Below are 26,273 nucleotides of genomic sequence, written 5' to 3'. Positions count from 1 at the left end.
CCCCGTATGGTAATGGTTCGTGCACTCTGCACACTTCAAGCACGCACCATCAGGAGCCACAGGCTTCATAGATGACAAACAGCCACCCCTTTCTTCCATTATAAAGAACACACAGCAAACAAAAAAGAGAGAATGCAGACCAGCGAGATGTGAACCGCCTACCTACGAAACCGTTTTTATGGTTTCGTAGAGTAAGCCTGACTACAGCGAGTAGTCAGGCTTACCTACGAAACCATGAAACCTTAGTGACCGTGGCCATGCATCTCGCTGGTTTGCGGAGTGCCGTTCGTCGACAGGGGCTTAAGTAGACGACAGACGCTGGCGATAGCCTTTTCCGAAGCGCGCTGACCGTAATCAGGCACGCGGGGACGCCCACCGATGACTTGGCAGGGATGCGAGGCTTTTCAACCACCGATGACGGGGCGGTGATGCCACGCTTGTCGATCGGAGCCGGGCCCTCGATGCACCGTGACCGCGTGAGCCCCTTGTCGTCGCGCAGGCCGAAGTTCGCCTACGAAACCAAGAAACCTTAGTGACCGTGGCCATGCATCTCGCTGGTCTGCGGAGTGCCGTTCGTCGACAGGGGCTTAAGTAGACGACAGACGCTGGCGATAGCCTTTTCCGAAGGACACCTGATCAAACTCTGCTGGGTCCCAAGCCACGTGGGTATTTCTGGCAATGAAAAAGCAGACTTGCTTGCTGCCTCTGCAAAAGAATACCCAAAACTGCCTCTTGGCCTGCCACACCAAGACCTGAAACCGATCATACAGAAATCGATTATGAAGTCATGGCAGTTTGATTGGGATTTGGAAAAAGAGAACAAGCTCCACAATACCAAGCCCCAACTGGGGGTATGGGAGAGTTTCTTTCATAAAGTCCGTTGGGTTGAGGTTCTCCTTTGCCGCTTAAGAATTGGTCCTACCCGTTTGACTCATTTGCACCTGCTCTTTGGTGAGGATGTTAAACTTTGCGACAAGTGTGGGAAAGATATGACTGTTTTGCACATCCTGTGGCATTGCAAAGCTTTAAACCAAGAGCGCCGAAAATGTTTTCCAGAACTTTTTCGAGATCACCTCCCCTTTCATTCATATTTTCTGCTTGGCGATCAACCATTGGTACCATTCGATCGAGTTTTAAATTTCCTTCATAACACTGGCCTTTTACACCAGCTGTAACGTGCAGTTTTTTTAGATTACACCTCTAAGCCCTTTGGGAAACCCCTTGTTTGGCGCAATATGGCTTAAGTTGCTCTTGCGCCATAAAACCCCAAATTATCATCATCATCATCATCACTCTGTAGGCGCTTCACTTCCGAAGCACCTATCAACCCCCCCCCCCCCCCCCCCCCCCGGAAATATGGAAACACTACGCCTCTGACCGACTCCACGTTCAGATAGAACGTGCGACTAGCCTGTAGACCAGTCGTAGGTTCTTCGGTAGCGCGGTACTAACTTTCCGTCACACGATGACCATGCAGATGATCACCAGGATCGCCACCTTCTCGAGCCGGTAGTTTCGGTTTCGCCGTTGAACCCCCGAATACAAAACTTTGAGATGAGATATCTACAAAACTACACGAGGCACCGAAAAATAAAGTGCACCTCGTAATTCAGGGACACTTCCTGCACACACACACACACACACACACACACACACAGAAAAAAAAAAAAAAGAAGTAAATTTTCTGTTGCTTGTACGCGAGCAGGTACGTGCGGATACCGCATTTCTAGCTCCACCATCTCCAACGCCCCCATGGCAACGGACAAGGACCGTTTTTTAACGACGCTCTTTTGGCGCAAGTTTTGTTTAAAGTAAAAAAAAAAAATTACTTTCTACCGCAGGCAATGTGCATCCAACGTTCCACCGGTTCTGTCGCTTACCACAGGGCGGGCCGAGAGCGTACAGCGAACGCCACTGAGCGCACGCACTACGAAAAGGTACCAGGCGTTGTATACGAGCTTGTCAACTGACCGTTTGGTCTAGTAACGTTGATCAAAGCTATTGGTGCACGTGCGCTTGAGCGCCTATCAAAGCTCCGCACGCGCGCTCTTCACTTCCTCCGAAATGGCACAGAAAGTTGTCGAGGAAGAACAAGCGTAACACGCCTCTCTCTTTTCTTTCTTTGTTTTTTGTTAGAACATACATTTTTTTTTCTTTTTTTACGAGAGTTGTCCCTTGATTATTCCCACAGCGGAAAGTTTCCCGTATTGCGTTATCGCGTTTTTTGTTTTCGCTTTCTGCGTTGTCTTGTGTAGTGTCTGTTTGCCTGCACTTGAGACACTGGAAATAGCATTGATGCAGTAACGTCGTCTTTTTTTTCTTTCCTTCTTTTTTGAGACGTTTGAAAACGCATGGGCTCAGCCATCTCTAATCTCATAGTCTCGGAATCGTTTCAATTTCGAAGAGAGCCAAGAAAGTCGATCGATGCGTTCATTGTCTTCGAGCGACGCGAGATAACGCCCGCCATTCCGATATCTTCCGTAAGTGTTGAATAGTGTGTGGAAGCCGCCCTCCGGCCGGTGAACTCTCAAGATGGCTTTTCTTTGGAGCAACGTATCTTAAACGATAAAATTAAAAAAGCCTTTTTTTTTTTAACGCAAGTATAAATTACTTAAACCTGACCACCAGTCTCCGTTCAAACACACGGTTAACAGTCTGGACCAGGTGCCAAAGTTTTGGAACTAACCTTCAAAAGTTGTCAATCATTCGTTATTCATTTCCATGCGGGCTCAGTTGGTTGCCAAGTTTTCTTAAAAATTGCCAAATATTGCTAACAACTTTTGAATCAAATAGCTGCAAACTCTAATACTTTACCATTTGGTCTGAGCCGCCAGTGTTATTGGGGTTCAGACTGAAGCGTACAGCGATGCGAAGCGTTCTCTTTGTTTTTTCATTAACAAACGAGTTTTTTTTTTGTTTTTTTTTTTTGTCTCCCAAAAGTCAGTAGAAATTGAACATAAAGTAACATAATTTGACAGCCTTCAATTGTCGTCATTGGCCGCGGTTCTAAGGGAACTCAACTGAAACTTGCTTTCTGTGCCTTCGGCAACATTATTAAAAAGGACGATGGGGACCTTTTACGTATTTCAGGAGCTTTCTAGACTTACTGTCTGATAAGTCTATCAATCAATCAGTGTTTTTTATTATGATCAGACGATGAAAATACCCCATAGCACGTATATTATATTTAAAGGCACCGCAAAAAGAATTGCGGGGATTTAGCGATTTGCCACTGCATTGTGCATAAGTTCGCGTAGTACACTCCAGGTGTCAGACTATCCAAAAGTTCTGGTATTTTACTAATAAAACCCATTGACTTCATTTTCTTCGTATAGTTTTCTGTCCTTTCACCTGACCTTATTGGGGATTCCGAGTCACAACATCAACGCGTCAAAACATCCATCGAGCCAAAACATCCATTCGGGGATGTTTTGTCTCGATGGATGTTCTGACTTGATGGATGTTTTGACTCGGATGGATGTTCAGCCTCGATGGATGTCTAGACTCCGTGAATGTCTAGACTCCGTGGATCTTTTTTCTCAGATGGATGTTTTGACTCGATGTATATTTCGACCCTAGGGATGTTTAAACTCGGATGGATGTTCTAACTCGATGGATGTGTTGACGCCATGGATGTTTAGACTCGGATAGATGTTCCGACTCGATCGATGTTTAGAATCCGTGGATGTTTAGACTCGGATGGATGTTCTGACTCCATGGATGTTTAGACTCCATGGATGTTTAGACTCCATGGATATTTAGACTCGGATGGATGTTCTGACTTGATGGAGGTTTCGACTCCATGGATGTTCAGACTTAGATGAATGTTCTGACTCGATGGATGTTTTGACTCAATTGATGTTTTGACTCAGATGACTGTCATGAATATTTTGACGAGTTGAAATTTTTATCGTGTTGTGCCTAAGAGAGCTGTTGTGTAAACGACTTTTGACGATATGGTGAGCAAGGACCGTTTGCATACGCTCCTAGATAAAGCTTAAGCAATTATGAGGGACAAAATAGAGTTCGTTATTTAACGGAAGTGGATAGGGTATGCCCTTATTTTTTTTACTATTATTTGAGCTGTTGACTGCCTTTACGAATTCATTATCTCATTGAGACCTTGTCAGTTATTTAAGTTATTCAGTAAACGTGCGTTTTTTGTATGTGTTCTGTGATTCCGATTTCTTCAATTTTCCTCTACCAGTGTTAGTTACTTTTTTGTTTATTTTTGTTTTGTAAGATCGTTGCAGTTGTTTTTCTTGATTCCTGCTTGAACCGCTCGTGGTCTGTAGTTTTTATTGATAGATAAATAAACAAAATATTAAAGTTAATGTCGTCGGGGGCATGTAATCGGAACGAAATAATTTTTCTTTTGTTTTATCACTGTGTTAGGTCGTGTACGCTCGTCGGTAACCCTGTGTCTTTCTTGTAGCTTAACAAAGCGTAAAATAACGCTTTTTTGTGACCCGTTCCGTATTAAAATCAGGTAGGGCACGACGGCGCAGTGGTAATGGCTCTCGAAAGCGGCGAGTGGTAATGTTACGTGATCACGCGACGTGGTTTAAGGTTGGAATTTACTTGCATTACCGGTAAAATCCGCTGCTTTGCCGTCTCGGATGGCGTTGTATTTGCTGTCGTTGGACCCGCGCAGCTCGAGAGCACGCTGCTGTGCGATTCTTGGCAGCTACGTGACGCGCAGACAATGGATAAGGCCGTTTGAATTCATAGATATTTTGATCGCCTTTAAAAAAAAAAAACAGTGTGGCAGCCATTTTTTTATTTTTTTATTCTTGCTTTGTGCATGTCAATGCGTTTCTAAGAGGTTCGAAAGAAATCTATTTTTTTTTCAGGCAATGTGGGGTAACAAATTTTAGCAATTCATTCAAAAGAAACGTGATCAAAATCATCCAAATGAAAAGAACGATATTATTATTCACATAAAAAGGTAGAGCACTCTCAAGCTTGTGATGGTGAAACATTTTTTCAAGACAGAATGGCTCTGTTTTAAAAGTATTTTGCTTCGCCGCATTAATTCGAAGGAAAACAGTTTTTTTTACATCTGGGTGGGAGCAGCAGAGCCCGCGATGGGCTGGCTCCGAGCCTGCGCGATTGCTCGAGGGAACAAGATACTGTTGCCGGTGAATTATGCAACGTAAGCGTTTCAGAGAAATTGATTTGACCTCGCCAGTCAATTGCTTTCATTTTTGTGTCAAGCCTCTGAATTGTTTCAGGACACTCTTTACCCAGACGTTCGCCGTGATCAATAACATTATTCCGAGCTTTATTTCGTGTTTTTTTAAAGTTAGTTTCACTCTCGTACAGACCACTCTGCATAGATTTGCACAATTGCCAATAAATAGTAGTTCTCAAATTTCGGAAGCACTATCGGAACAAATTTTACGGTTTTTTTTTTCATGTATTATAACTTTTTAGGTATTTGTACCCTGTCGTAGTGTCTATACACCCATTTTTGTCACGATTACTACTACCAGACACAACCATATCGTTTGCATAAAGTCATTTGGTTGAATAAGACACCAAGACATCGTGAGGCATTCAAAGAGTTATATTCAAGGAAACTGGCCCATGCGTGCTGTTCAGTTCATTCTACGGAAGAACTCCAAGGATTGTAATTCTGTCCAGATAGTTAAGGACATCCTGAAATGTCGGGATTGCAGATTGCAAATAGCCAAATATACTCAGTGACAAAAGAAAAAAAACACGAACACGAGGGACCCTACATCCAGGACTCTGACCAAGGTGGTTGATCAGGTGTATCCCCGAAATTGGCACTTGGCAAAATTCGCAGTCTCGAGCCGGCAAAAATTAATATATATTGTTTTCTTTTCTTTTCACTTCAAATAATATTGTTTTGAACCAGATGGATGCTTTGACTCTGATGGATGTTCTGAGTCGATGGATGTTTTGACTCAGATGGATGTTTCGAGTCTGATGGATGTTCTGACCCGTTGGATATTTTGACTCGATGGATGTTTAGACACGAATGGATGTTCTGCCTCGATGGATGTTTTGACTTGATGGATGTTTTGACTCGATGGATGTTTTGACTCGATGGATGTTTTGACTCGATGGATGTTTTGACTCGATGAATATTTCGACTCGATGGATGTTTCGACTCTGATGGATGCACTGACCCGATGGATATTTTGTCTCGATGGATGTTTAGACACGGATGGATGTTCTGCCTCGATGGATGTTTTGACTTGATGGATGTTTTGACTCGATGGATGTTTTGACTCGATGGATGTTTTGACTCGATGGATGTTTTGACTCGATGGATGTTTTGACTCGGATGGATGTCTTGACACGTTGGATGCTCTGACTCTGGTGTCACGTGACCTCTTGGATGTTTTGACTCGATGGATGTTCTGACCCAATGGATGTTCTGGCCATAAGCGACCAAACCCTTGTTCCCCAAACTTCCGTTCCGGTACGCGCGTTATCTGAATTATCTTCGAGGTCGTCGGCTTTCTAAAGCGATGTACCCGCGTCTTACACACTCCCCTGTCACCAAGATCGTGCTATCGCCCTGTCGCTTCCCTTTCTCAATATTTTCAAGATTGGGGTCAGCGGGTTCAACAAGTGTTCCAGGGTTTTCGGGAAATCCCCCTCCGACCAAAGGTTAAGCCGGATGTCACCAACAGTGAAGCGAGCAAAACCCTTGCAAGCCTTTGGCACTTCGAACACGCAGATGCAGCACTCACGAAAACTGGCATCACGGAGAGGAAATAATACGGCGCTTTACAATGCTAATTTTGACCCCGAACGTCCTAATGCACTTAGTAACAAGAATGAAAGCCGTTTACAACTCTCTGTAACGCCGGATTAGAGCGCAGCTCTTGAGAAGGAGGAGGGGAAAGGTACTGAGGGGAAGGTATATCTTTCCTCCCTCCTGCTCACCTCCTCATCCTGTCTGCTACTCCGCCCTCCGAGCGGCGTCGCCGTCGTCTCACGAGGGCCACGTGACCTCACGGGGGTCACGTGACGTCACGTGACCCCTATGAGGTCACGTGACGATGACGATAATGTCATCAATGACGTCACTGATGACGTCATCAGTGACGAAACTGATGACGTCGCCAGTGACGTCACTGAAGATGTCATCAGTGACGATGCTGATGACGTCACTGATGCCGTCATCAGTGACGTCACGCGTCCCATAATGCACCGCGCGGTTACACCGACGGCGACGCCGACGCCGCTCAAGCCGGAAACGGGCGCCTAAGAGCTGCGCTTTAAAATAAAACACGAAAACGAGGCACCCTACACCTAGGACACTGACCAAGGTGGTTGATCAAGTGTATCCCCGAAATTGGCACTTGGCAAAATTCGCAGTCTTGAGCCGGCAAAAATTCCTATAATTGTTGTTGTTTTTTCTTTGCAATTCAATTAACAATATTTTTAAACAGATGGATGTTTTGACTCTGATGGATGTTCTAACTCGATAAATGTTTTGACTCAGATGGATGTTTCGACTCTGATGGATGTTTTGACTCGTTGGATTTTCTGACTCTGGTGTCCCGTGACCTCTTGGATGTTTTGACTTGATTAATGTTCTGACCCAATGGATGTTCTGGCCATAAGCGCTTATTGGGGACTGTCACGGGACAGACACGAAGATTCCTCTGGACGACCCGTTGTTCCTTGACGCTCAGGTGCAATCGGTCAGGAAATGTTTCCGTTTCGACGCGATTGCATGAGAGCCTATTGACATGGCGTGACTTAGCGGAAAGAGATAGATAAACAGGGGGGAGAGAGGGCGAAAGGGCAAGCGAGCACGCAGATGATATCCCAATCAGCGTTCTCCTCAATAAGGCCGAGAACAAAAGCAGAAAGTGAAAACTCGCAAGGGCGTCTGCGATCACAGATTACTCTTTAGGGGAGGGCGCGTACTCGTTCCTACCTCGAACACTTCTATGTTCTTTTTTTTTTTAAATATATATTTGTATATTTGATAAACTTTCATTGTTCGTAATCAAAGAAAACGCGTGAATTTAGAAGTGAGTGCTTTCCTTTTGAGTAAAACAATGTCTACGAGAGAACTGGGGGGTGTATAGTGCTCCAGCACCGTCGCTGAGTGCATCAGAGCCAAGGTGACTCCATTATATCGTCTTTTTGTTGTAACGGAGCTTACCTTCCTACACTCTCAGACGTCCTCGAGTGTGTGTTCTGCACCCTGATGCACTCGGAACATCAACTATTGATTTTCTGTTAGCCAGTTCATCTAATAAAACTGGCAGTTGCTTGGTTAAAGAAATAAGAGGCATAAACAACCCTTTGCCACTGAGAATGCTCGACAATTTGGGCGCGATATTGCCTCCTGTTTTCATTGTCTCAAAGTGATTTAAGGACGACCAATTATCGTTGCTTTGAGTGTGTTCTGGGGCAGCATCCACCAAGAAGGTTCTTAAAAGGCGCAATTCAAAGACACCCGGAAGTGATCGACCCTACACTATCAAAATTTTGTTGCGTCTACTTCTCTGCGAAGCATTTGAAAAAGTCCTTCGGTGCAATCTACAAAAAAGGTCTTGGCAAATAAAAATACTGAACATGTTTAGACAAAAAAAAAATAAGTCTAAGTTTTGATTTTAAGCATGAAGTAAGCACGTCGAACGTCATGCGCAGTGTCGCTGTGCAGGCTGTTGCTTAAATAACCGAAGCATCCTGTCGTATTGTACACCTCGCACCCAACGCCAGTACTCCGTTCACCGTCTATTTGAATAAACTGACCGCAGGTAAATTTCTTCCCTCGAAGACATTTTGAGATGGCACTCAAAGCATTGTAAAAAAATATTTTTTAAGTAAAAAAAGAATTGGAATCTCCAAATATCGGAAGCCCACGAACCCTTAGTAAAACGATTTTACTCCTCTGAACTATATCGCGAAAATGTTCAACCTAGCAGTTTTCTTTTCGTTTTCTTTCTCCTCCTCCCATCTGTAAAGTGGCCTTCTTTGGAATCACACCGCTATCATCCAGTCGCGTGGAGCGGTACTTCATTGGCTGATTAGTCGTTAGGGCTCGCGCTTTACCAAGATAGTTGAGTGTCGTTAGATAAAAGGACCGGATTTCCGGGAAGTGTTGGGTTACAAGCTGGTGTTATTGGTTTCGCTTCTCGCGTTGTGTCGCTCGATCACTAGGCTACCATATCGGCCTCCGAATCCCGAGGTTACTTTCCGGAAGCCAGCCTCACTAGATCAACAAGGTTGGGAACGTTCACGAGGAAAGCAGAACCCCCCTCCCTCTCAAATTCTCGTCCCCAGTTGACGGAAGCGCCACCTTTCTTGAACGCTGCGGCGAGTCTCCGCAACAGTTTAGGTGGCGCTTCAATAGATTGGTTTCAAACGCTGTAGTGAGAGGGGGTTAATTTCTTGCAAGCAAGCGTCTATGGCAGTGGGCCAACTAATAGTATTGAAAAACTTTGCTGAAAACTGATTTATGGCTTATTGGAGTAATTTAATTCATCGAAATCAAAACATGTATTGCGCATAGTTATCAACGAAGCCGATACCAGAAAGCTTCACAACTTACCTTCTTTGACTATGTACACAACGTTTTAATTTTGCATAGGATCGACTCTTGAAGAGCAGCATAGAGCTATATTTATTCGTGTTCGTTTCCTACGTACTACATTGTACAAACATTTTGAGAAAAAAGTAAAACTCAGGGCGAGATATCGACAGAGCTCCAAAGCGGACGGGCATGGGTGATCAAATAATCCTCCTAACTCGTCTGATGACCCGCATACGACGCTTATATAAGAACTCGGTGCAGCGGATATGAACGTTTTTAATTCGAAGTTTTGTAGCATTTCAGTTTTTTTTTTCGTTAACCTCTAGTTTACGTATTATTCGTAATATGAAAACATTTGCTGTTCATGAGCGTGTATAATAAGAAATGAACGATTGACTCAACGAATGAACGATTTTGAAGTGATCTTAAAGAGGTGAAATATTTAAGAACAAAATAGCTTGATATTTTTGTGCGACCTACCTCCAAAACACGCCAGCATAAAAAAAAAAAAAGAGGAGTGCGACAGCGTTATTGAATCGTCGGCCCGCTCGTGGCGCATCACCTCTGCATGTCTATAACGATAAAAAACAAAACTATTCGTTCGAAAAAAAAAAAAAAAAACATTTTCTACCATGCGTCTATATGGTTTTCGTCTCTGCCTTCTCGGCTTTAGTCTTACGTGGCCGACCCCGTCGGCGACCAGGCGCAGACGTAGATGCTGCATCCGCATACAAGACAGGACGATTCACACACTTCCGTCGAGTCCGAAGCGGCTTGCGGCGTACGGGTTGCTATGGCAACAGCTGCGTCGGCTCCAACAAAAGCGGTCTTTACCTAGTTTTGTTGTAACCGACGCAGCCGTTGCCATAGCAACCCGTCCGTTGCAGTCATACGCGCTCGGACTCGCGCAAGTGTGTGAACCAACCTTAAAGGCCCGTTCACACTCTTGCAACCGAGTAGGACCGAGAGCGACTGAACCGGTTTTTAAGCCTCTTGCGACCTCTTAGGACCGGGCGCGCTGCTGCGGAGCTGGTCCTAAGACGTCGTAAGAGGATAAAAAACCGGTCTGGTCTCTCTCGGTCCTACTCGGTTGCAAAAGTGTGAACGAAGATCTCCCCGCACTGGTAGACTGCACCTCGTAACCATCGCATGCGTGTTCCCTCCCGGGGGCTTGCGGCGGCCCGGCGGCGGGGTACGCATTCTCCGCCGACGAAGGATGACGGCGAAGGTACCTCTATGATGGCCGGATGGCAGCGCCACTGGTCGGAATCGGCGACGGACAGAAACGTTCCGCTCCTCCGCGAAGGATGGAAACTGTACACGCTCCTCCATTCATGCGAGCCTAGCTGATATGGCTGTGACGTCAGGACCCTAGGACCAATCAGAATTTTCGCGTCACGCCAGGTTTGTGCTACGGCACCGAGGCCGGTGCGCCACGAGCACCTTAAGATTATCGCGTTAAACAGCGGTACACTGTATCTTTTTCGTATTCTTGCAGTCATTTCTGGGGAACGCTACTGAGGAAGAGAGGAAAGGGTGGTAAACTAGCAGTTCTCAAAGAAGAAGCAGAAACAACAAAAAGACTAACACCTACCAAATTATGTAATACAACCTATAGGCATCGCTCGCTGACAAATACCTCCTAGCCGTCTCACATTCATCGATCAAATGTGTCTCAATTCCGAATGTTAAAAGTTCCGTCGTGCTCAATATCTCAATATCTTTTTCTTTTTTTTTTTAACCCTCGCGCCTTCTTAGTTTGCTGTAATCGTACATGAATCCAGCTGCTAGCATACAAGATACAAAAAAAGGGGAAAGTTAAAGGAGTTACAAATCGCATTGCGTGCGCACGGTCTTACTGACCCCACCACGATTCGCCAGTATACGGCTAAATACTCGTTCAACGAGCTTATGCCCCTTTGGCAATGGCTGTGTAGGCTGCGGTCTTCCGGTGAAAGAAGGCCTTAAAAAAAAAAAAAAAAAAGGATTGGTTTCGTACAACCATGATTACAGCGAAGCACGCCAAGTTTGCAGCGGAACACGAGTTTCGCATATAGGACCTCCGCAGCTTCGAGAGCTCGCGATATGGGTCGGGGAGCCTTGGAAGTACGTTGCCGAGTCGTCACCGCGGTCGATTGCACCGATTGTACCCCGATCGCGCACACACACACCTGGACTGGGCACGTGACGACCTACGACGGCGGCAGCGCTCGTTCGTGCTGCGAGCAGCCCACAGCGCAAGCGGCGCCTTTGCTGTCTGCGAGGCTCTCCTCGTCTTGAGGCGCTGCATCGCGCTGACGGCGCGTCTTGGAGTGCGAGCCATCTCTGAGCAAGAAGTTTTCCGTCGTCGTTTGGGCAGTACTTGAGACGAGAAGGGGAAAAACTGATGGCCTTCGGTCTTTTCTGCGGGACGGGGATGAGCGGAAAACACGCCGTGAAGGATGACTTCTTCGAGGGTCAAGGCGTACCGTAGGAGAACTTGTACTTGGGCTAGTTGGTGAATGTTAAGAGTCATGGTGTAAGGCGCGAAAACGACGGACACAACGCCTGTGTCTTCTGCCTTGTGTCCGTTTTCTTTTTTTCCGCCTTAACCATGGTTTTACTGAAGGAATACGCGAGCGCAGGGAACACAACGCTCGCTCACTCGAGGGAAGAGAGAGTATCTTCTTTTGCAACCACAGTCTGTAGTCTTTCTTGAAGATCATTGTGCGAGGCGTTTAAACGTGTCTCTTTTGATTCCTCCGGACCTATTCTCTTGCATTCAAACAGTTGTCGCGACTACCCCTTTGCAGTTAGTTTACCCAAAATCTGCGAGATATGTAAACAGCGTTGAAGGTTCTAGAATACCCTGCTCTAGAATGTAGGAATAGGCACGACATGAGGAATTAACAGCACCCGTAAAAAAGGTGGTAAAAGAAAAAATCTTTGTCCGAGCCCTTAAAGTCCCGCGCTCAGATCGTGAGCGGCTTCAAAGGACACCAGTTGTTGGCAAGCGTTCCGGCTGGCGGCAGTGAAGAACCTTAAAGAACGTTAAATGCCGTAAGCTACCGCTCGATACCACGGTTATGCCAACTACATCATCCAAACTACCCACATATCTCAGCATAGAGTTTTGGTCGTGTCTACAAGTAGCTGGCCGAACCTTCACCTATAAGCTGTAGCACTCTACATGTAAAACTAGCCGAATCTTCACCTACAGACTGTGACACTCAGCTGCGATTCCAATGAGGACATGCGAAATGCGCAACGCTTTGTTCGTCCTTACACGCAGCTATCTGCAATGCCTAGATGACATGCACTCAGCGTCTCATCCCTTCGATTCCTGTGGCCTTCTTGCTCAAAGACCAGGCTTTTGTTTTCACCAAGCTGTTTTTTGTGCTTGTTTGTTTATATTTCGGTCAATTTGTTGTTCTTTGTCAACTGCACCTAGCGGTTATCATCGAATGACTGCTTATCAGACTTCATGTCAACGCGCTAGTACGCCTCGGGGTGCACACCATGACGTCAAGAGTGCGACCCCAACTGGGGGGTCTGTCCGTGCCGCCGATAAGGGACTCCGAACTACGCGTTGGGGAGAAGCCGACGTCGTGAGCGAAAGGGTACGTATCGGAACCGCCCGGCGACTTTCTCCGCGATAGGATTGTTGGAGGCACACCGACCTCCGCGCAGCGCTTGGGGTGTCGTGCTTATATAAGGACCCTGTCCCGCGTGACGCCTTCCAGTTGGAAGGGTGCCCCAAGGGTCGGCGGAGTCACGATGAACGTCGTCACGGCGTACTATTCTGCACTGGCTAAGCTCAGGTTCTGGATCTTCCTGTTCATGATCAGGTCAGTTCCGATTGGGCAACTTTTTTTCAGTAATGCCGAATTTCCTCTATTTCTCTTATGAGCCTTTCTTGTTGATTATATATATATATGTATACTATCAATTTGCATTTCAACAAAACATTTACATTACAAAAACACATAGAATGTAAAGCCGTCCGTTTTATTTTCAATCGCTATCGATCCACAGACACTGTCTTTCTACTGATCTCCGAGGCGAAACTTACGGCCCTTAAGTACCAGAATGATGTTTACTCGAATGAAATTGTTTTTCAAATTGCTACATAGACATTAGTTAATTGATATTAAATAATACGCTAAAGTGCAAATTTTGATAAAGTAACTAAAACGAAACGTATAACAAATTTATTGTACAGAAAGTATTTTAATGGTGCAGGCGAACTGGTGAATATAAAGCAAGTTGAATTAACCTGAGATTGGGAAACAAGAGAAATATCAAAACATAGGCAGAACAGAAGATGGACAATAGATACAATAGAGAAGATATAAACGGGACTGATCACATTTCGTAGGACTTGGCGAGAAAGGACATGGCACAGAAATACTGTTAGAAACGATTACGGTGATCTAAAGACAGGGCTTCAACATTATGGTTTCGAAACTACGTAGTCGTGGTTTAGAATGTAAGGGTTTACATGCATTTACACCGATACCTGGCGCGCCGTTTGTATTATGCAGAAGGAGCATAAAATAAAGCTTCAGCTGCCTCACGTCATAACAACAGCATTCCTTCAGATCTTCGTGTAAAATATGAAACAGTAATACAAAACAGCACGGAAATAAATAGCGAGCGTCGCTCAAACAGGATGCAGCCGGTCGTTGACTGCGCAGTCATCTGTAAAGTGGCAGGTTTTGCGGAAAGGGACCTTCGCTTTTATGCGGTTTGATTTTGGTAAATGTTTCAGGAAACACTACAAAGAAAAACAACAAGGATATTAGGATATGTTCTTTTTCCCCCTTGTTCCCCTTCTCCAGGGATTATTTTCGTCATTCTTGTCCAGCTCGCTTGCACTTTTCCATTTAATTGCATTATCATCGTAACCTCAAAAATGCGAGACTTTCACCCTTGTTGGTGTTCAACTGGTGGCAGCTGATCGAACCCGTTTGCTCTACTGACGTCTAACTCCTTGTTAGCTCAGTTGGTAGAGCGCTCCGCTAGTTATGGAGAAGTCCCTGGTTCGATACCAGGACCAGGCGGTTTTTTTTTTCGGACGCGCACCAGTTTAATTTTGGGGATTTGTGTTTGTCCTTTGTCCCCCTTGTTCCTCTTTTCCAGTGATAAATTTTCGTCATTCTTGTCCAGCTCGCTTGCACCTTCGCATTTAATTGCATTATCAGTGATGTTAGCTTACAAACTTTGTATTCGAAGCTCTGTCGTCATACAATGACCAGATAACGTGGTCATTGATTCATTTTACCCGCCAAAGCAGAACGCTTACGTTCCTATTCTCAAGCATTACTGTCTGCACAGTACATAACAACTAAAAAATTGCGACGCATTCACATTCATGTGCAAGTTCGTCTGGTGACGTGCAGGTTCGTCTGCTCTATGCGCGCGTCGTGCGTTCGTTTACCCTTCGCCTGCACCCACGCGCTTTTGTTTTCTCCCCGACATCAATGAATGATGGCGTGCGTTTAGTTGCCTCGTCACCGCGCGTTCCCTGGGCGTTCTTTATGTTACCCTTTGATGGGCGAGCCCCTCCTTGCGTTCCAACGTGCAAAAGACACATTTCGGAGCACTTGCTCGCCGTATAGTCAGTGGCAATTTAAGAAACGCAGTGAGAGTCCCAGTCAGCTCAACTATAATAACCGAGGCCTGATAACGACCTCGGCGTCATAACAGTCGAATGGCGCCAACTCGGGTACTGGACCCGAGCCCGACGGAGAGCGTCCTTAGAAACGTCGAATGGACACGAGGCACCGCCGAACGCTGACGCGGCAGTCGCGTCCAGTCCATGTCTTTACTCGATCTCGCTGTGATGACGTCAAACATCCTAGTGCACAGGCCTTGACTATTAATAGGTGCCCACCGTCACCCGTATCTTAAATGTACACACTTCTCCGAATGAAAATTGGACGAGGCGAACCACACACAACCGATACAGGCTAGATACCTCATCAGTAACAAGGTATGGTCGCTATTTGCCCCCCCCCCCCCCCCCAAAAAAAAAAAGAAAAAAAAAGCTATTTTATTATTGTTTTTTAGTGCAATGACAAATTACGAATAGCCGACCGCTCATTATCCACCCAAATGCATGCAGCGTTAGCGGTTCGGATCAGATGCCAAAGTTTTAGCACTAACAGTTAAATTGATAAAAAGTTATGCCTTTTTTTTTTTTTTTTCATCGGAAATGGGTGATTGACAGCTCTGGACAACATGAAGCTGAATGGCCCCGGTTACCGAAAAGGGGCCCCTTTTTCCTACTGAAATATTTCAGACAATCGCTTATAACTTTTGAATGAGATAACGCTTCGTTTCGAAACTTTGTCATCTGGTCTGGACCACTAGCGCTGTACTTTTGTGTGGAGAAGGAGTGTTCCACGATGCGCGGTTTGTTTTGGGGGGTGAAATACCCCTGTGCATTTTTGGAGAGGACACCCTGTACACAGCGCGACACTGTTTTGTCGCAAGCAAACAATCGCCGGTTTTTGCTGTATATGCCTCATAGGATCGAAAGGTTGTCATCACTGAAATTACCTAACCTGATAAAAATTGTACTCATTTGGAGCGCTAACGCCAGCTTTAAAATTGAATGCCTGCGGGTGCATATGTTGTTCGCGCTAACAGCTAGCATTATGCGGGTTCGTATTTAGGGGATAAGTCCGCGCTAACAGTATTGTACAGGGTTCGTATTTAAAGGGAAGCTGAAGAAGTTCATAAAAAAAAAGAGTTAGACTTTATTTTACCGGATTATTGTCATCTGAATTTGAATATCACGAGCATTTGACCCGAACATATCGATACATGAGAGAAAACCCCCAAAAAAACGAACCGCAGGGTGTGACGTCGTGTCCAGAGGTTTGAATGCCTTTCGTGTGCCGCGTGCGAGGGAACGCGGGTAGCGTTTTTGACTGCTCGGCTAAGGCTTGCAAAAAGCCGGCGAATTTTGACATCTCTATATATTACGTTACAATGATCTCCTCCCACCCAACGCGCCGCGAAGGAGGGGCTTCAGCGCCATCTTGGAAGTCCTATTGTGGCTACTTGGCGCATCACTCTGAAATATAGTTTGGATATTCGTGATCATGGAGGCCGAAGGAAAGCGATTTAAGAGTTTCTTCGTAAATGCAAAACCGCTTCAGTTTCTCTCTAATATATACTTTAAGCATTTCTAGTTTCTGGCCAATGAAGGAATGTTCACACGGGGTGCACGAGCACTTCAATGAGTTTCTAAGTGACGAAAGCTACGACGTTATCCTGAGCGCCTCGTGGGTTGTCTCGTAAGGATTGTTACTGCTATCAATACAGGTCATCTAACCCCGGGTTGTTTCACCTGGCGAGGGAACCGAGCCTCGACGATTATTGTATAATTTCTCATCAGGGATCTACATAGAACCCTTTCCTTGAGCGACGCTATTGTAAAGCCTTCTCAGGTTTGTCTACAGTCGGTGACAACTTATGAAGTTCATGCTTCGCGACTAGTTCGTACAGGCGTTCTTATCAGCTAATGCTGCAACTTCATTGATTGGGGGGGGGGGGGGGGGGGGGGGGGGGCGATTATATGGTATGTTTTGGGGCTCTGTCACTGGCCGGGAACTCCTCGTGGATCGTCCCGATGGACTCTCCGAATTCTCTTCTGCGGGAAGGAAATGAGACGCACTGCCTATTCGAGAGTATGGAGCTAGAGTCATGACTGCTTAAGAAGTTCATGCTTCGCGTCTTCGTGTTTTGTCCTTCGGTATTCTTACCGGTTGACGCCGCCATCTGACTCGGCGGTGAAACGATAATAAAAGGTGCTCGGAAAACTCGCCATGCCTTTTATTAGGCTACCAGTAACTGTATAGACCATTCCAACAGTCGCCTCCTGGGCGCCGCCATCTTTGTCTACTGGGCAGTGGAAGGCGCTCTCAGCGTGCACTGTAGCTCTCCTTCACGATATATATATATATATATGAGACACCGCACATGCCTCCACAATCCAATTTCTCGGCATTTTTTGCCTGGGTATAGACCTTTGCATCGCTTATCCCCCGGGCAAAAAAAAGAAAAGCTGAGTCATTGAGCTGTGGACGCGTGCGCAGCGTCCAATATACCGCACATCAGATCAACCGCGCATGCCCAGAAGGCGTTCCACAGCCCAGCAGACAAAGATGGCAGCGCGCAGCAGGCAATGTTTGCAAAGGTCTATAGGTGAAACGGAAGTTTAGCATTCCTGAATAACTGAAAGGACGTGGTCGGTAATCGGGCGAACCTTATCGGGGCAAAGACGAACTCGTCTTGCCTTTGTTTGTTTTCGCGTCAAGTGGCCGTGAGTTAATCGACCTGCCTCGGAAGGGAGAAGAGGAAAGGGGGTGTGAGTACACTTGTCTTTAACGGTACGCCTGTACCCGGAAGCCCACGACACCGTTATACGCTCGGGCACTGTGCTCCGTAACTTCAACGGTGGGAAACATTTTGGCGTGCTGCTCCCGTTTTCGTGATCCCCGCTGGTTCGTGTCTTGTTTGGCTTCCCCGAGCTGGGGCGGCCGTGAACCTGAGTAAGTGGAACCTGGCACGAAAATACATTTCGTCGTTCTGGTTCTTCTGGGGAACGCACCTACGTTCCCAAAATACCCGTTTCTGTAGCGCCGTAGAGTAACGAACGCACCCCTTACATTGCCAGGACGCCATGCATGGTGAACGTCTGTTCGTCAGCGTGTGCACTCCTTTCCGCGTTTTCATCGAAAAACATGCCTCTGGGAAACTTTGTCAGAGCTTCTATGACGAACCATATCCGGTCGTCCATAGATCTTCCAAGTTCTACACATTGCTACTCCGAGGGAAACGCGAAACTGCTTCAGTTGACAGACTGAGGAAGGCCTTCTTCACTTGCTTCAATTTAGAAGCGACCAAACGTCTCAATATCACACACCGCCAAGTCACCTAAAAAGAAGGGGGGTGGGGTAGGGGGGTGCGTGTTTAGTCCTCGGGCTGTATACATTATATCCATGTCTGCAATTCTTGAGGCACTATTACGCTTAACGAACAGTGTGACCGAAGTTTTTAGCGCTCCGTCATTCTCAATCCATCTGGTGTCCAGCGAGACAAGAGTTTTCCTATCCCTTTTTTATTCCGAGGGAGTTATATTACATAAGGTACTCCAAGTTCTTGTTTTTCTTCTTTGTTTGCCAATTCGGAGTTCTGAGGCGACGCACGTCTGTATGTCTCTTGTAACCCGGTATAAATGTTACTGCAGTTACGGCACTATGCACTCTCATTAAACCCCTTGGCGTATACTGCACCGTGGTGCACTAAGATCACCTATCATTCGTCTCTTTAATTAGTTAGCCATTGAGAAGTGCAGCTGGCATCGCGTCCCAAAAGACACGCAATCTCAGCCGCAAAAAAAACAAAAAAAAAAACGCTTTTTTGTTTATTTATATCACGTGACCAATGGTCTACCACAGCTATATTCCTTCATTGATTGAATCATAAAATGAAGATCCATGATTGGTTATTCCGAGTACATCCAGACTGCACGGGAATAGAGTAGCCATGTATGCGCCGAGACACTTAGGGAGAGGAAGAGACGAGAAGGGTCGTCAGAACGCTGAGCTCTGATAGGAATGACTAGTGGGTAGACATAAAGCTAGTTGCCTTGGCTTCCACTGCCATAGCCCCCTATGTACTGACAAAGCCTGTCAGATCGCCACGAAGTGCGCGCGCCGAAATGGAAAAGGTGGAGCGGGAGACAACGGATGAGAGGAGAGCCACGTGACTGGCGCCCCGCTGCGGCGAGACGCCGAAACACATTTCTCCCAAGCGAACAGTGTGTCTCGGGTTCTCGCCGCTTCAAAAGCTGTGCGCTGACGTCCAGGTTCCCCGAGAAATGGCTCTTTGACGCCCCGTGCTACCAGACCCTCGCGCTCCAAATCTGAGACTGGACACTCCACGGCCCCGTCGTCGCACTGCCAGGCTTCGCGACAATAGAGGAGAGAAGGCTATGGCACTGCACTCGTCGAACGCGTTCAAATGCCAGAGTCAAACGCCGGACGCCGGCGTTCCACGTTCTAACGCGTTCGATGAGTGCAGTTCGCTTCAGGTCTATACCATAATCATTCGAACCAAAGCTCGGCGTTCTGCCGTCCCCATGCGTTCTCGTCTCCTCCCTTCTCTCAGTTTCTCGGCGCACATATTTCACATACATAACTAAGCACAGGAGGTTGAAAGAAATGATTATTACCTGGATCCTACTCACTGATGTCTATGTCTAGCACAAGTTCGTCTGCTTCTTTCACGGGGGTTGTGGTGACATCGGAACGCCGAGCTATGATTGGCTCCGATTCAGCCAGAGCCAATCAGAGCGCGGCGTTGTTCTGACGTCACCACAACGCCTGCAAAAGAAGCAGACGAACTTGAGGCTTATTTTGCTGGGATCACGTGGCACCTTCCGCGGCCGTTGCTTGACATCAGCAAGTGCATAAAAAGATCTGGGAAAAACGGGGAAAAAGTGAGAATGGCCTCATCTGTATTATATTTTGTGCGAGAAGACTTAGACGAATTTTTAATGAATGGTGAAAAAGTTTTGCGTTGTGATAACCAAGAAAAAAAAAATACTTTTCTGTCCTCCGTTGACTTTTTTCACGCCCCCACGAGACCCGCGGGCAGCCGATGGGAGCCACGTCGTCATGCAGGCAGCCAGAAAGGCTTGCTTCGATGTTCCCTTCTATATTATTTCTCACAAATCACTGCAGATTGCGCTTGAGGCACCATTTTTGTTCCCACCAAGCGTGAGGGACGGCGTACGGAACACATTGTGTGGCCGTTCGTTTTGATTCAGCTTGCACGGTGCACATGCCACCCTGGTCGCAATTTCTCTTTTTTTTATCGCTTCTACTTATAGTTCAGGTCATTAATCTTGAGCAAATATTGCTGGAAGCCAGGGGGAACCTCGCTAGAATCCTTCAGTGGCAGCAGACGGCAGGGATGGGCACGATATTGTGTAATATAATATCCATCTCAAAACACTGACGACTGCAAAATTATGTCTTACTATTCATGCGAAACCTGATAGAAGTTTCTTTACAAGATACTTTACCCAAGCTTCCAAAAGTTTTATTTTTATTGGTTCCTCCCATAGACTTGCATGTATTGCCTGGCGTTAAGCAATGGCCGCCGGTGGTGCCACCTTCAGGCTCCCGATCCGCGATCCAGCCCACGTACAATAGAGATCAGTGGTGCCACCATAAAAATAAGCCACAAACAATGTTCACAGAGATTTCAGATGCACCATGTTGGCAACCCTCGGTAGCGCTTCCACCTCATCAAGCGTTCACAACCAGGGTGTCGAACCGGAACCGAACCGAACCGAAAACCGGAACCGAACCGTTATTTTTAGCCGAACCGGAACTGAACCGAACCGAAATCTTTGCCGCCATCTTGGAACTGAACCGGAACCGAACCGAAAAAATATATAACGGTTACCGGTTCAAAACGGTTCAAGGTAATTTTTTAAATTTTTCGTTAGCATCAGAAAATGAATATATGGGAATAAAAAATTGGCAGATTTATTTCTATCTATTGATCAAATCGTCACAAAGAGAATTGCAATTTATGATACATTGTGGGTTTTCGTGGCGCTTTTGTATTGACACTATGATTAACCATGTGTCACATTGTCACGTGACGTCATGGTGTCAATGCATGCTGACAAATGTCACAGTGACCCACTGCGCCAAGTCAATTTAATTTGAGGATGTCACTAGATGTATTAACCGTGTTGACAGCGTGACGTAACATGACATCACGACTTCGCACCGCGAGTCAGGTGACGCCGTGACGTGATTTTCATAACCCCGAGTCGTGTGCTCGGGTTCATGACAATCAGCATCGCCAAACATTCGGGTAACGGCTCATGTTCAATTAAATTTGATAATAACTGAACTCTAACAATATCTGAAGCTCCATCCCAAGTTTTTGCTTTCCAAACCCTAGCGCATGATTAGAATGAACACTGACGGTATATAATTAGCGTCAGATCACGTGGCCGCTTGTTCTACTTGGGAGTTGGAGGCGATCGACAGCTGTATCTTTTCTTTATTGTTTCTGCATCTGCTATTGCGCAGAGGGAAAAACTAATGGATGTTTTCGCAAGCTATCAACGTCAGGTGTTACTTCTTAGCAGTATTTACTGAAAGTACAAAAAAACGTTGCACGAGTAATTTTACATCATTGAGGCTCCCAAATCTTTTTTCGCGGTTGCTGAACTGCATCCGAAGGATGTCCCCGAGAATAGAAGTATTGAAATGACTAAATGTGTCTCATTAATATGACGTTATATAGAACTACGTGTGCGTACAAGAGAAAGGACGAAAAAAAAAAAAAAAAAGATCCTAGCGGTTTTAGGGGCACAGCCGAACGAACGTTGGCAGTCGCTCCAAGTCTCACACGAGTATCGTTGTATCGTTCTGAAGTTATTGCCGAAGTTTCAACCACCTCTGTATTTTGCTTAAAGGAACCATAAAATATATTCACGTTTACTACTTAGAATCACTCCCTAACGTTAATAACTGAATAAACTTGGCTTTGATCTTCTTTCTAGGCAATGGCAGTGGCCAAAAAAATTGGAGAAATATGAGCATCATTCATCCCCTCAACTCGGAGCCAGAAGCGGCCATGTGGCCTGGTGCCTATCTTATGCCGCCAACGTTAATCATACCCCCGTGCTGGGGTTGGAAAGTAAAAAAACGCGTGCTGGGGGGGGGGGGGGGGGGGGGGGGGGCGAGCTCGAGGCATTGTTAGAGTTCGGCCGTACTCATAACTGCAGTGCTTGGACACGAGCCACTACCCAAGTGCCCGTCGAGGCATTGATTGTTACCAGCCGATTTACAGTGCTCACGCAGTTCTCGTGTCCAATCCATGAGCCGCGCTCGACTGTCATCAGGCGGGTGGTTTCGATCCCACAATTACGTCATCAAGCTTTGCGAAGGCGAGACAGAAAAAAAATAGTCCCCTTTTATCCTCGCAATTTCACCGCGACAAACAAGCTTCTGAATCAGTGGCGGTCATTTCCGATTATAGTTGGGCCAGACCATGACCAATGCGCCTCTGCGAAATCATGAACGTTCTAACACGATATCATTTTATGACCCCTTTAATCTTCACGGGGTGCAAAATAAAAGCAATGGAGGGTTGCTGCCAGCAAGTGACAAATAAAATTGTCGAATTAGCACGCGCAAACGGAGGCGGCAATTCCTCAGGAATACAAAATATTCTCTGGAGGAGCAACAAAAAAAGAAAAAGAAGTTTGTGTGTGTATGTGTGTGTGTGTGGGGGGGGGGGGGGGTAGTTATAAAAAACATACTGTGATGTAAAGGTTCCTCTTCCCCGCATCTTCGACGCAGACCAAAAAGCGTAGCCCCGGAAACTACTTTGTTTGCAAACAACACTCTTGCCAAAAAGCACCTTTTGATCGTGCCAGACGCTTGCGCAGTTCCTCACGAAGATGCACTAAGAATAATAATACGCGCCTTTAAAATACTTAGATATCACTGCGCGCGAACCTCCTGTAGCGAGCATTTTGCGCCATCGAATTTGATTTTATCGGCAAGAAAAAATCACAATGACCACCAGCATATAGTGTGATGACGTCACGTGCATACCATGTTAAACAGTTCAGCTTTCTGGTGAAATGCTATGTTCGCAACACTAGCAATAGATGTCCTAATTGTAAAGTTGTGCAGTATTTATAGCAGTCTTGCGATGATGTACGGCAGCCTAGAGATATGTTAGAGCGTGACTGTTGAAGCATAGTTTTGTAAAGTGAGGGCCCAAAACAAGTACAGGTAAAACCGAATATAGCATTAGCCTCCCGAGGCAGTAATTCGCGAAGTTTTGCGCTCATGCAAATTGATAAAATGTGATTTATATTAGGATTGAAGAATCTTTGTCTGTCCTTCGTGCTATTTATTTATAATTAGGAATTTCATTGCATGCATCTTTATGCATCTCTTTTTGCAGTAAGGCGTACTGTAAGGAATTGTTTGGAAAAATACAATTAATTATTTCTCTCTTTTTGAACATTTCGTGTATCTGCCTGCCGATCTATCATGCGAGCACAGAGTCCTTTTTGGCATACCCTGCAACCCGATGTTTCACACTGCTAATCATCAAACAAAAACACGTTTACGCAGACTCAACAGCTCACGTAGTTTCGAATATCGTCCTTCCGTGTCGGTCTCAAGCGGTTATGTGAGCTTTATACAAAAAAAAAATTGATTGATCATTATAAACAAAAATATTTAATTACTAACTGAAGATGTGACAACATAAATAAAGGGCCCACCACCCTAAAACAATGCCCCCCCCCCCCCCCCCCCCCCAATTATTTGAAAGGTGCTCTGCAAATTTTTTTCGGCGTTTTTATCCTCGACAGGCACGTTGCAAGGGATTTGGCACAGTCTTACACACGTTTCTTATTTTGAAGCTAGTTTAAATAACTGTATGTTTCTCAGACATATAACTTCTCAAACATATAGAAGTCTGTTATTGCATCTTTTATGCGGTTAACATAACTTTTATGTCTCTGTAAACTGGACAAAAACAAAGTACACAAGGGCACTCGGCGGAACTACGACGATTACGCACGCAAACCGTCAGAAAGTGTCCAATTAAGTAGATTCCATGTCGAGTATAACATGGAATACTACCTCGTTTTACTTAAAGAAACAAAAACTTGGAAGCTGCTTAAGCTTCGCCCTTAAAAGTTGAACGCGATAGCGTTAACGGGCCTCGTTCGCATCACCTTCTCATTCGCCGTGCAAGCGTGCCTCATGTGGCCTATTAAGGAGCGTGTGTGACTCGCAACCGAAGGGTCGTGGGTTCGAATCCCGCCTAAAATTTTTACATTTTTTTTTCTTTTGAGGCAAATTAATTATTTCTTAAAGTGAAATAATTTGAGACATACGGCGAACTTTAATTCGCACTACAGGTCATGTTTTGATCACTTTCGTTCCACGCGTGATGTCACTTTTAACGTGAGCATTGTGGATTGTTTGAAATTCCTGCGCGAGGGCATGTAGCTGTGACGTCAAAATTTTATCGACCAATCAGGATTTTCCAGTCACGCCACCGACATCGACTTTTCTGCGACATGAGCTCCTTCACGCTGTCGCGTTAAATCATCAGTTAGCAAGAGTGATGCTCATTTGCAAATTAAATTTACCGGCATCCTGTCAAGAACAAAGCTCAACAGCCAGGCTATGCCCGCTCATCCTGTATAAAAAAATGTTTACTTGGGCCCACGCTATGTTGGGCCAGATTCAATCTGAGTGCGAAGGTGCGTATAGATTAGGGTGAACAATTGCGATTACTCCTTGCTGCATGATTAGTCGCATGCATGCGGTACTGAGTGTAAACAATGTTTGGTTAGAACAACAAGCATTGTGATTGCCGCCCGGTGTTTCTATAAAAAATAGGCTCAAAGGACTTTTCCTAAAACTTCCGTGACGTTTTGAAAATTTCATTGCTTTACCTCCTAATATATATATTGTGAAACATATTTCGTAAACCATATTTCATGATATATATAGCCAGGAGGTGCCCATTTCATTTTGTTGTTAGTGCTGTAATTAATTTCTTAGTTCAAGGACACAAACACGATTTAACTTTTAATACTGCGACACAAGGTTGTACCAATTACGGGTATTTTATGCGACCTACTACACTTTGCGACAACATTCTTTACCGTGTAAATAGATCAGCTTGAACTTTAGAATTTTACTTAATTCCGAAGTAAGAAAGGACGGAAAAAGACAACATATAGTTCAAAATTTTAAGCTGATCTATTTACAGGTATGTACCAACAAGCTCAACTCTTCACTGTGTTGTACTTAAACATTTTGATTCAGGTAAAATACACGTGGCTGGTGAACAAAAGGGATCTTGAGTCGTATGAACACAACGTGATGCACGTTAATGTAGTTTTTTTTTAAATTTTTTTTACTGTTGCGGAGAAATTAAATAACTGAATTTTATATTTTTGGTACTTGAAGACAAAATTGAATTGCACGGACGATAGAAGAAACTTTATAGTTAATCGTTTCACGATGCAAATAGTGTCTATTGCCAGAACAACGCGGAAAATATTTTCTAAATTTTGCGGTTCAAACCGGTTCGAACCGGTTTGAACCGCAACCGTTATTTCGTGCTCCCCGGAACTGAACCGGAACGGAACCGAAAGCCATGAACCCGAACCCGAACCGAACCGATAAGAATTTCGGTTCGACACTCTGTACAACAGTACACGCTTATGAGTGAGCGGTGCTGTCGAAAATTGCAACGGGTTGCCGCACCAACAGCTGTTTCATTTTTATTTCTTGATCTCAAATTTGCTGGTTTTTTTTTTTTTCTTTTTGCGCCGTCATTTTCGGTATTTTGAACACCTTAAAACCTCGATAATTACCGAAAGAATAAGACGCAGGTGGAACCAAGGGACGACGTACACCTTCTTTCACAACCGGCTTCTCCCGTTTAAGAGAAATCTCAGAACTCGTAACACCGATGTTACGCTGTCGGCGTCAACGATACGAAACGTTCCATTCGCTCCTGTTCGCCGAAGCTTAAAACAGATAAGATATTACGATGAAACATTTATACGTCCGGCATATGGGTTAGGCACATAAGGGACAACACAAACAAACAGCTGTCTTTTGACATGTCTGTGTGTCCGTGTTGTTAATAATATCAGCTCCCG

At 45.4% G+C, this 26,273-nt stretch overlaps 1 protein-coding gene across 3 annotated transcripts in view; it reads left to right on the top strand.

The window, feature by feature from the left end:
• The window catches only part of LOC8024394 (sulfotransferase family cytosolic 1B member 1), a 122,105-nt gene that overhangs the window by 41,465 nt on the left and 54,367 nt on the right, over nt 1-26,273 (top strand). Inside the window, exon 1 of one of the 3 annotated variants that reach the window (XM_029976199.4) lies at nt 13,231-13,362. The exons of the other annotated variants lie outside the window; for them this stretch is intronic. Within the exon in view, the coding sequence (XP_029832059.2) occupies nt 13,292-13,362 (71 nt within the window). The 5' untranslated portion in view covers nt 13,231-13,291. Of the gene's footprint in view, nt 1-13,230; nt 13,363-26,273 lie in introns of those variants that run through there. 3 annotated transcript variants of the gene reach the window in all.

This window comes from Ixodes scapularis, unplaced genomic scaffold (genome assembly GCF_016920785.2).
Source record: "Ixodes scapularis isolate PalLabHiFi unplaced genomic scaffold, ASM1692078v2 PGA_scaffold10__122_contigs__length_95168666, whole genome shotgun sequence".
In the NCBI taxonomy this organism is placed as follows: domain Eukaryota; kingdom Metazoa; phylum Arthropoda; class Arachnida; order Ixodida; family Ixodidae; genus Ixodes; species Ixodes scapularis.
The sequence above is the reverse complement of the archived record's forward strand: the minus strand, read 5'-3'. Positions and strand labels throughout refer to the sequence as shown.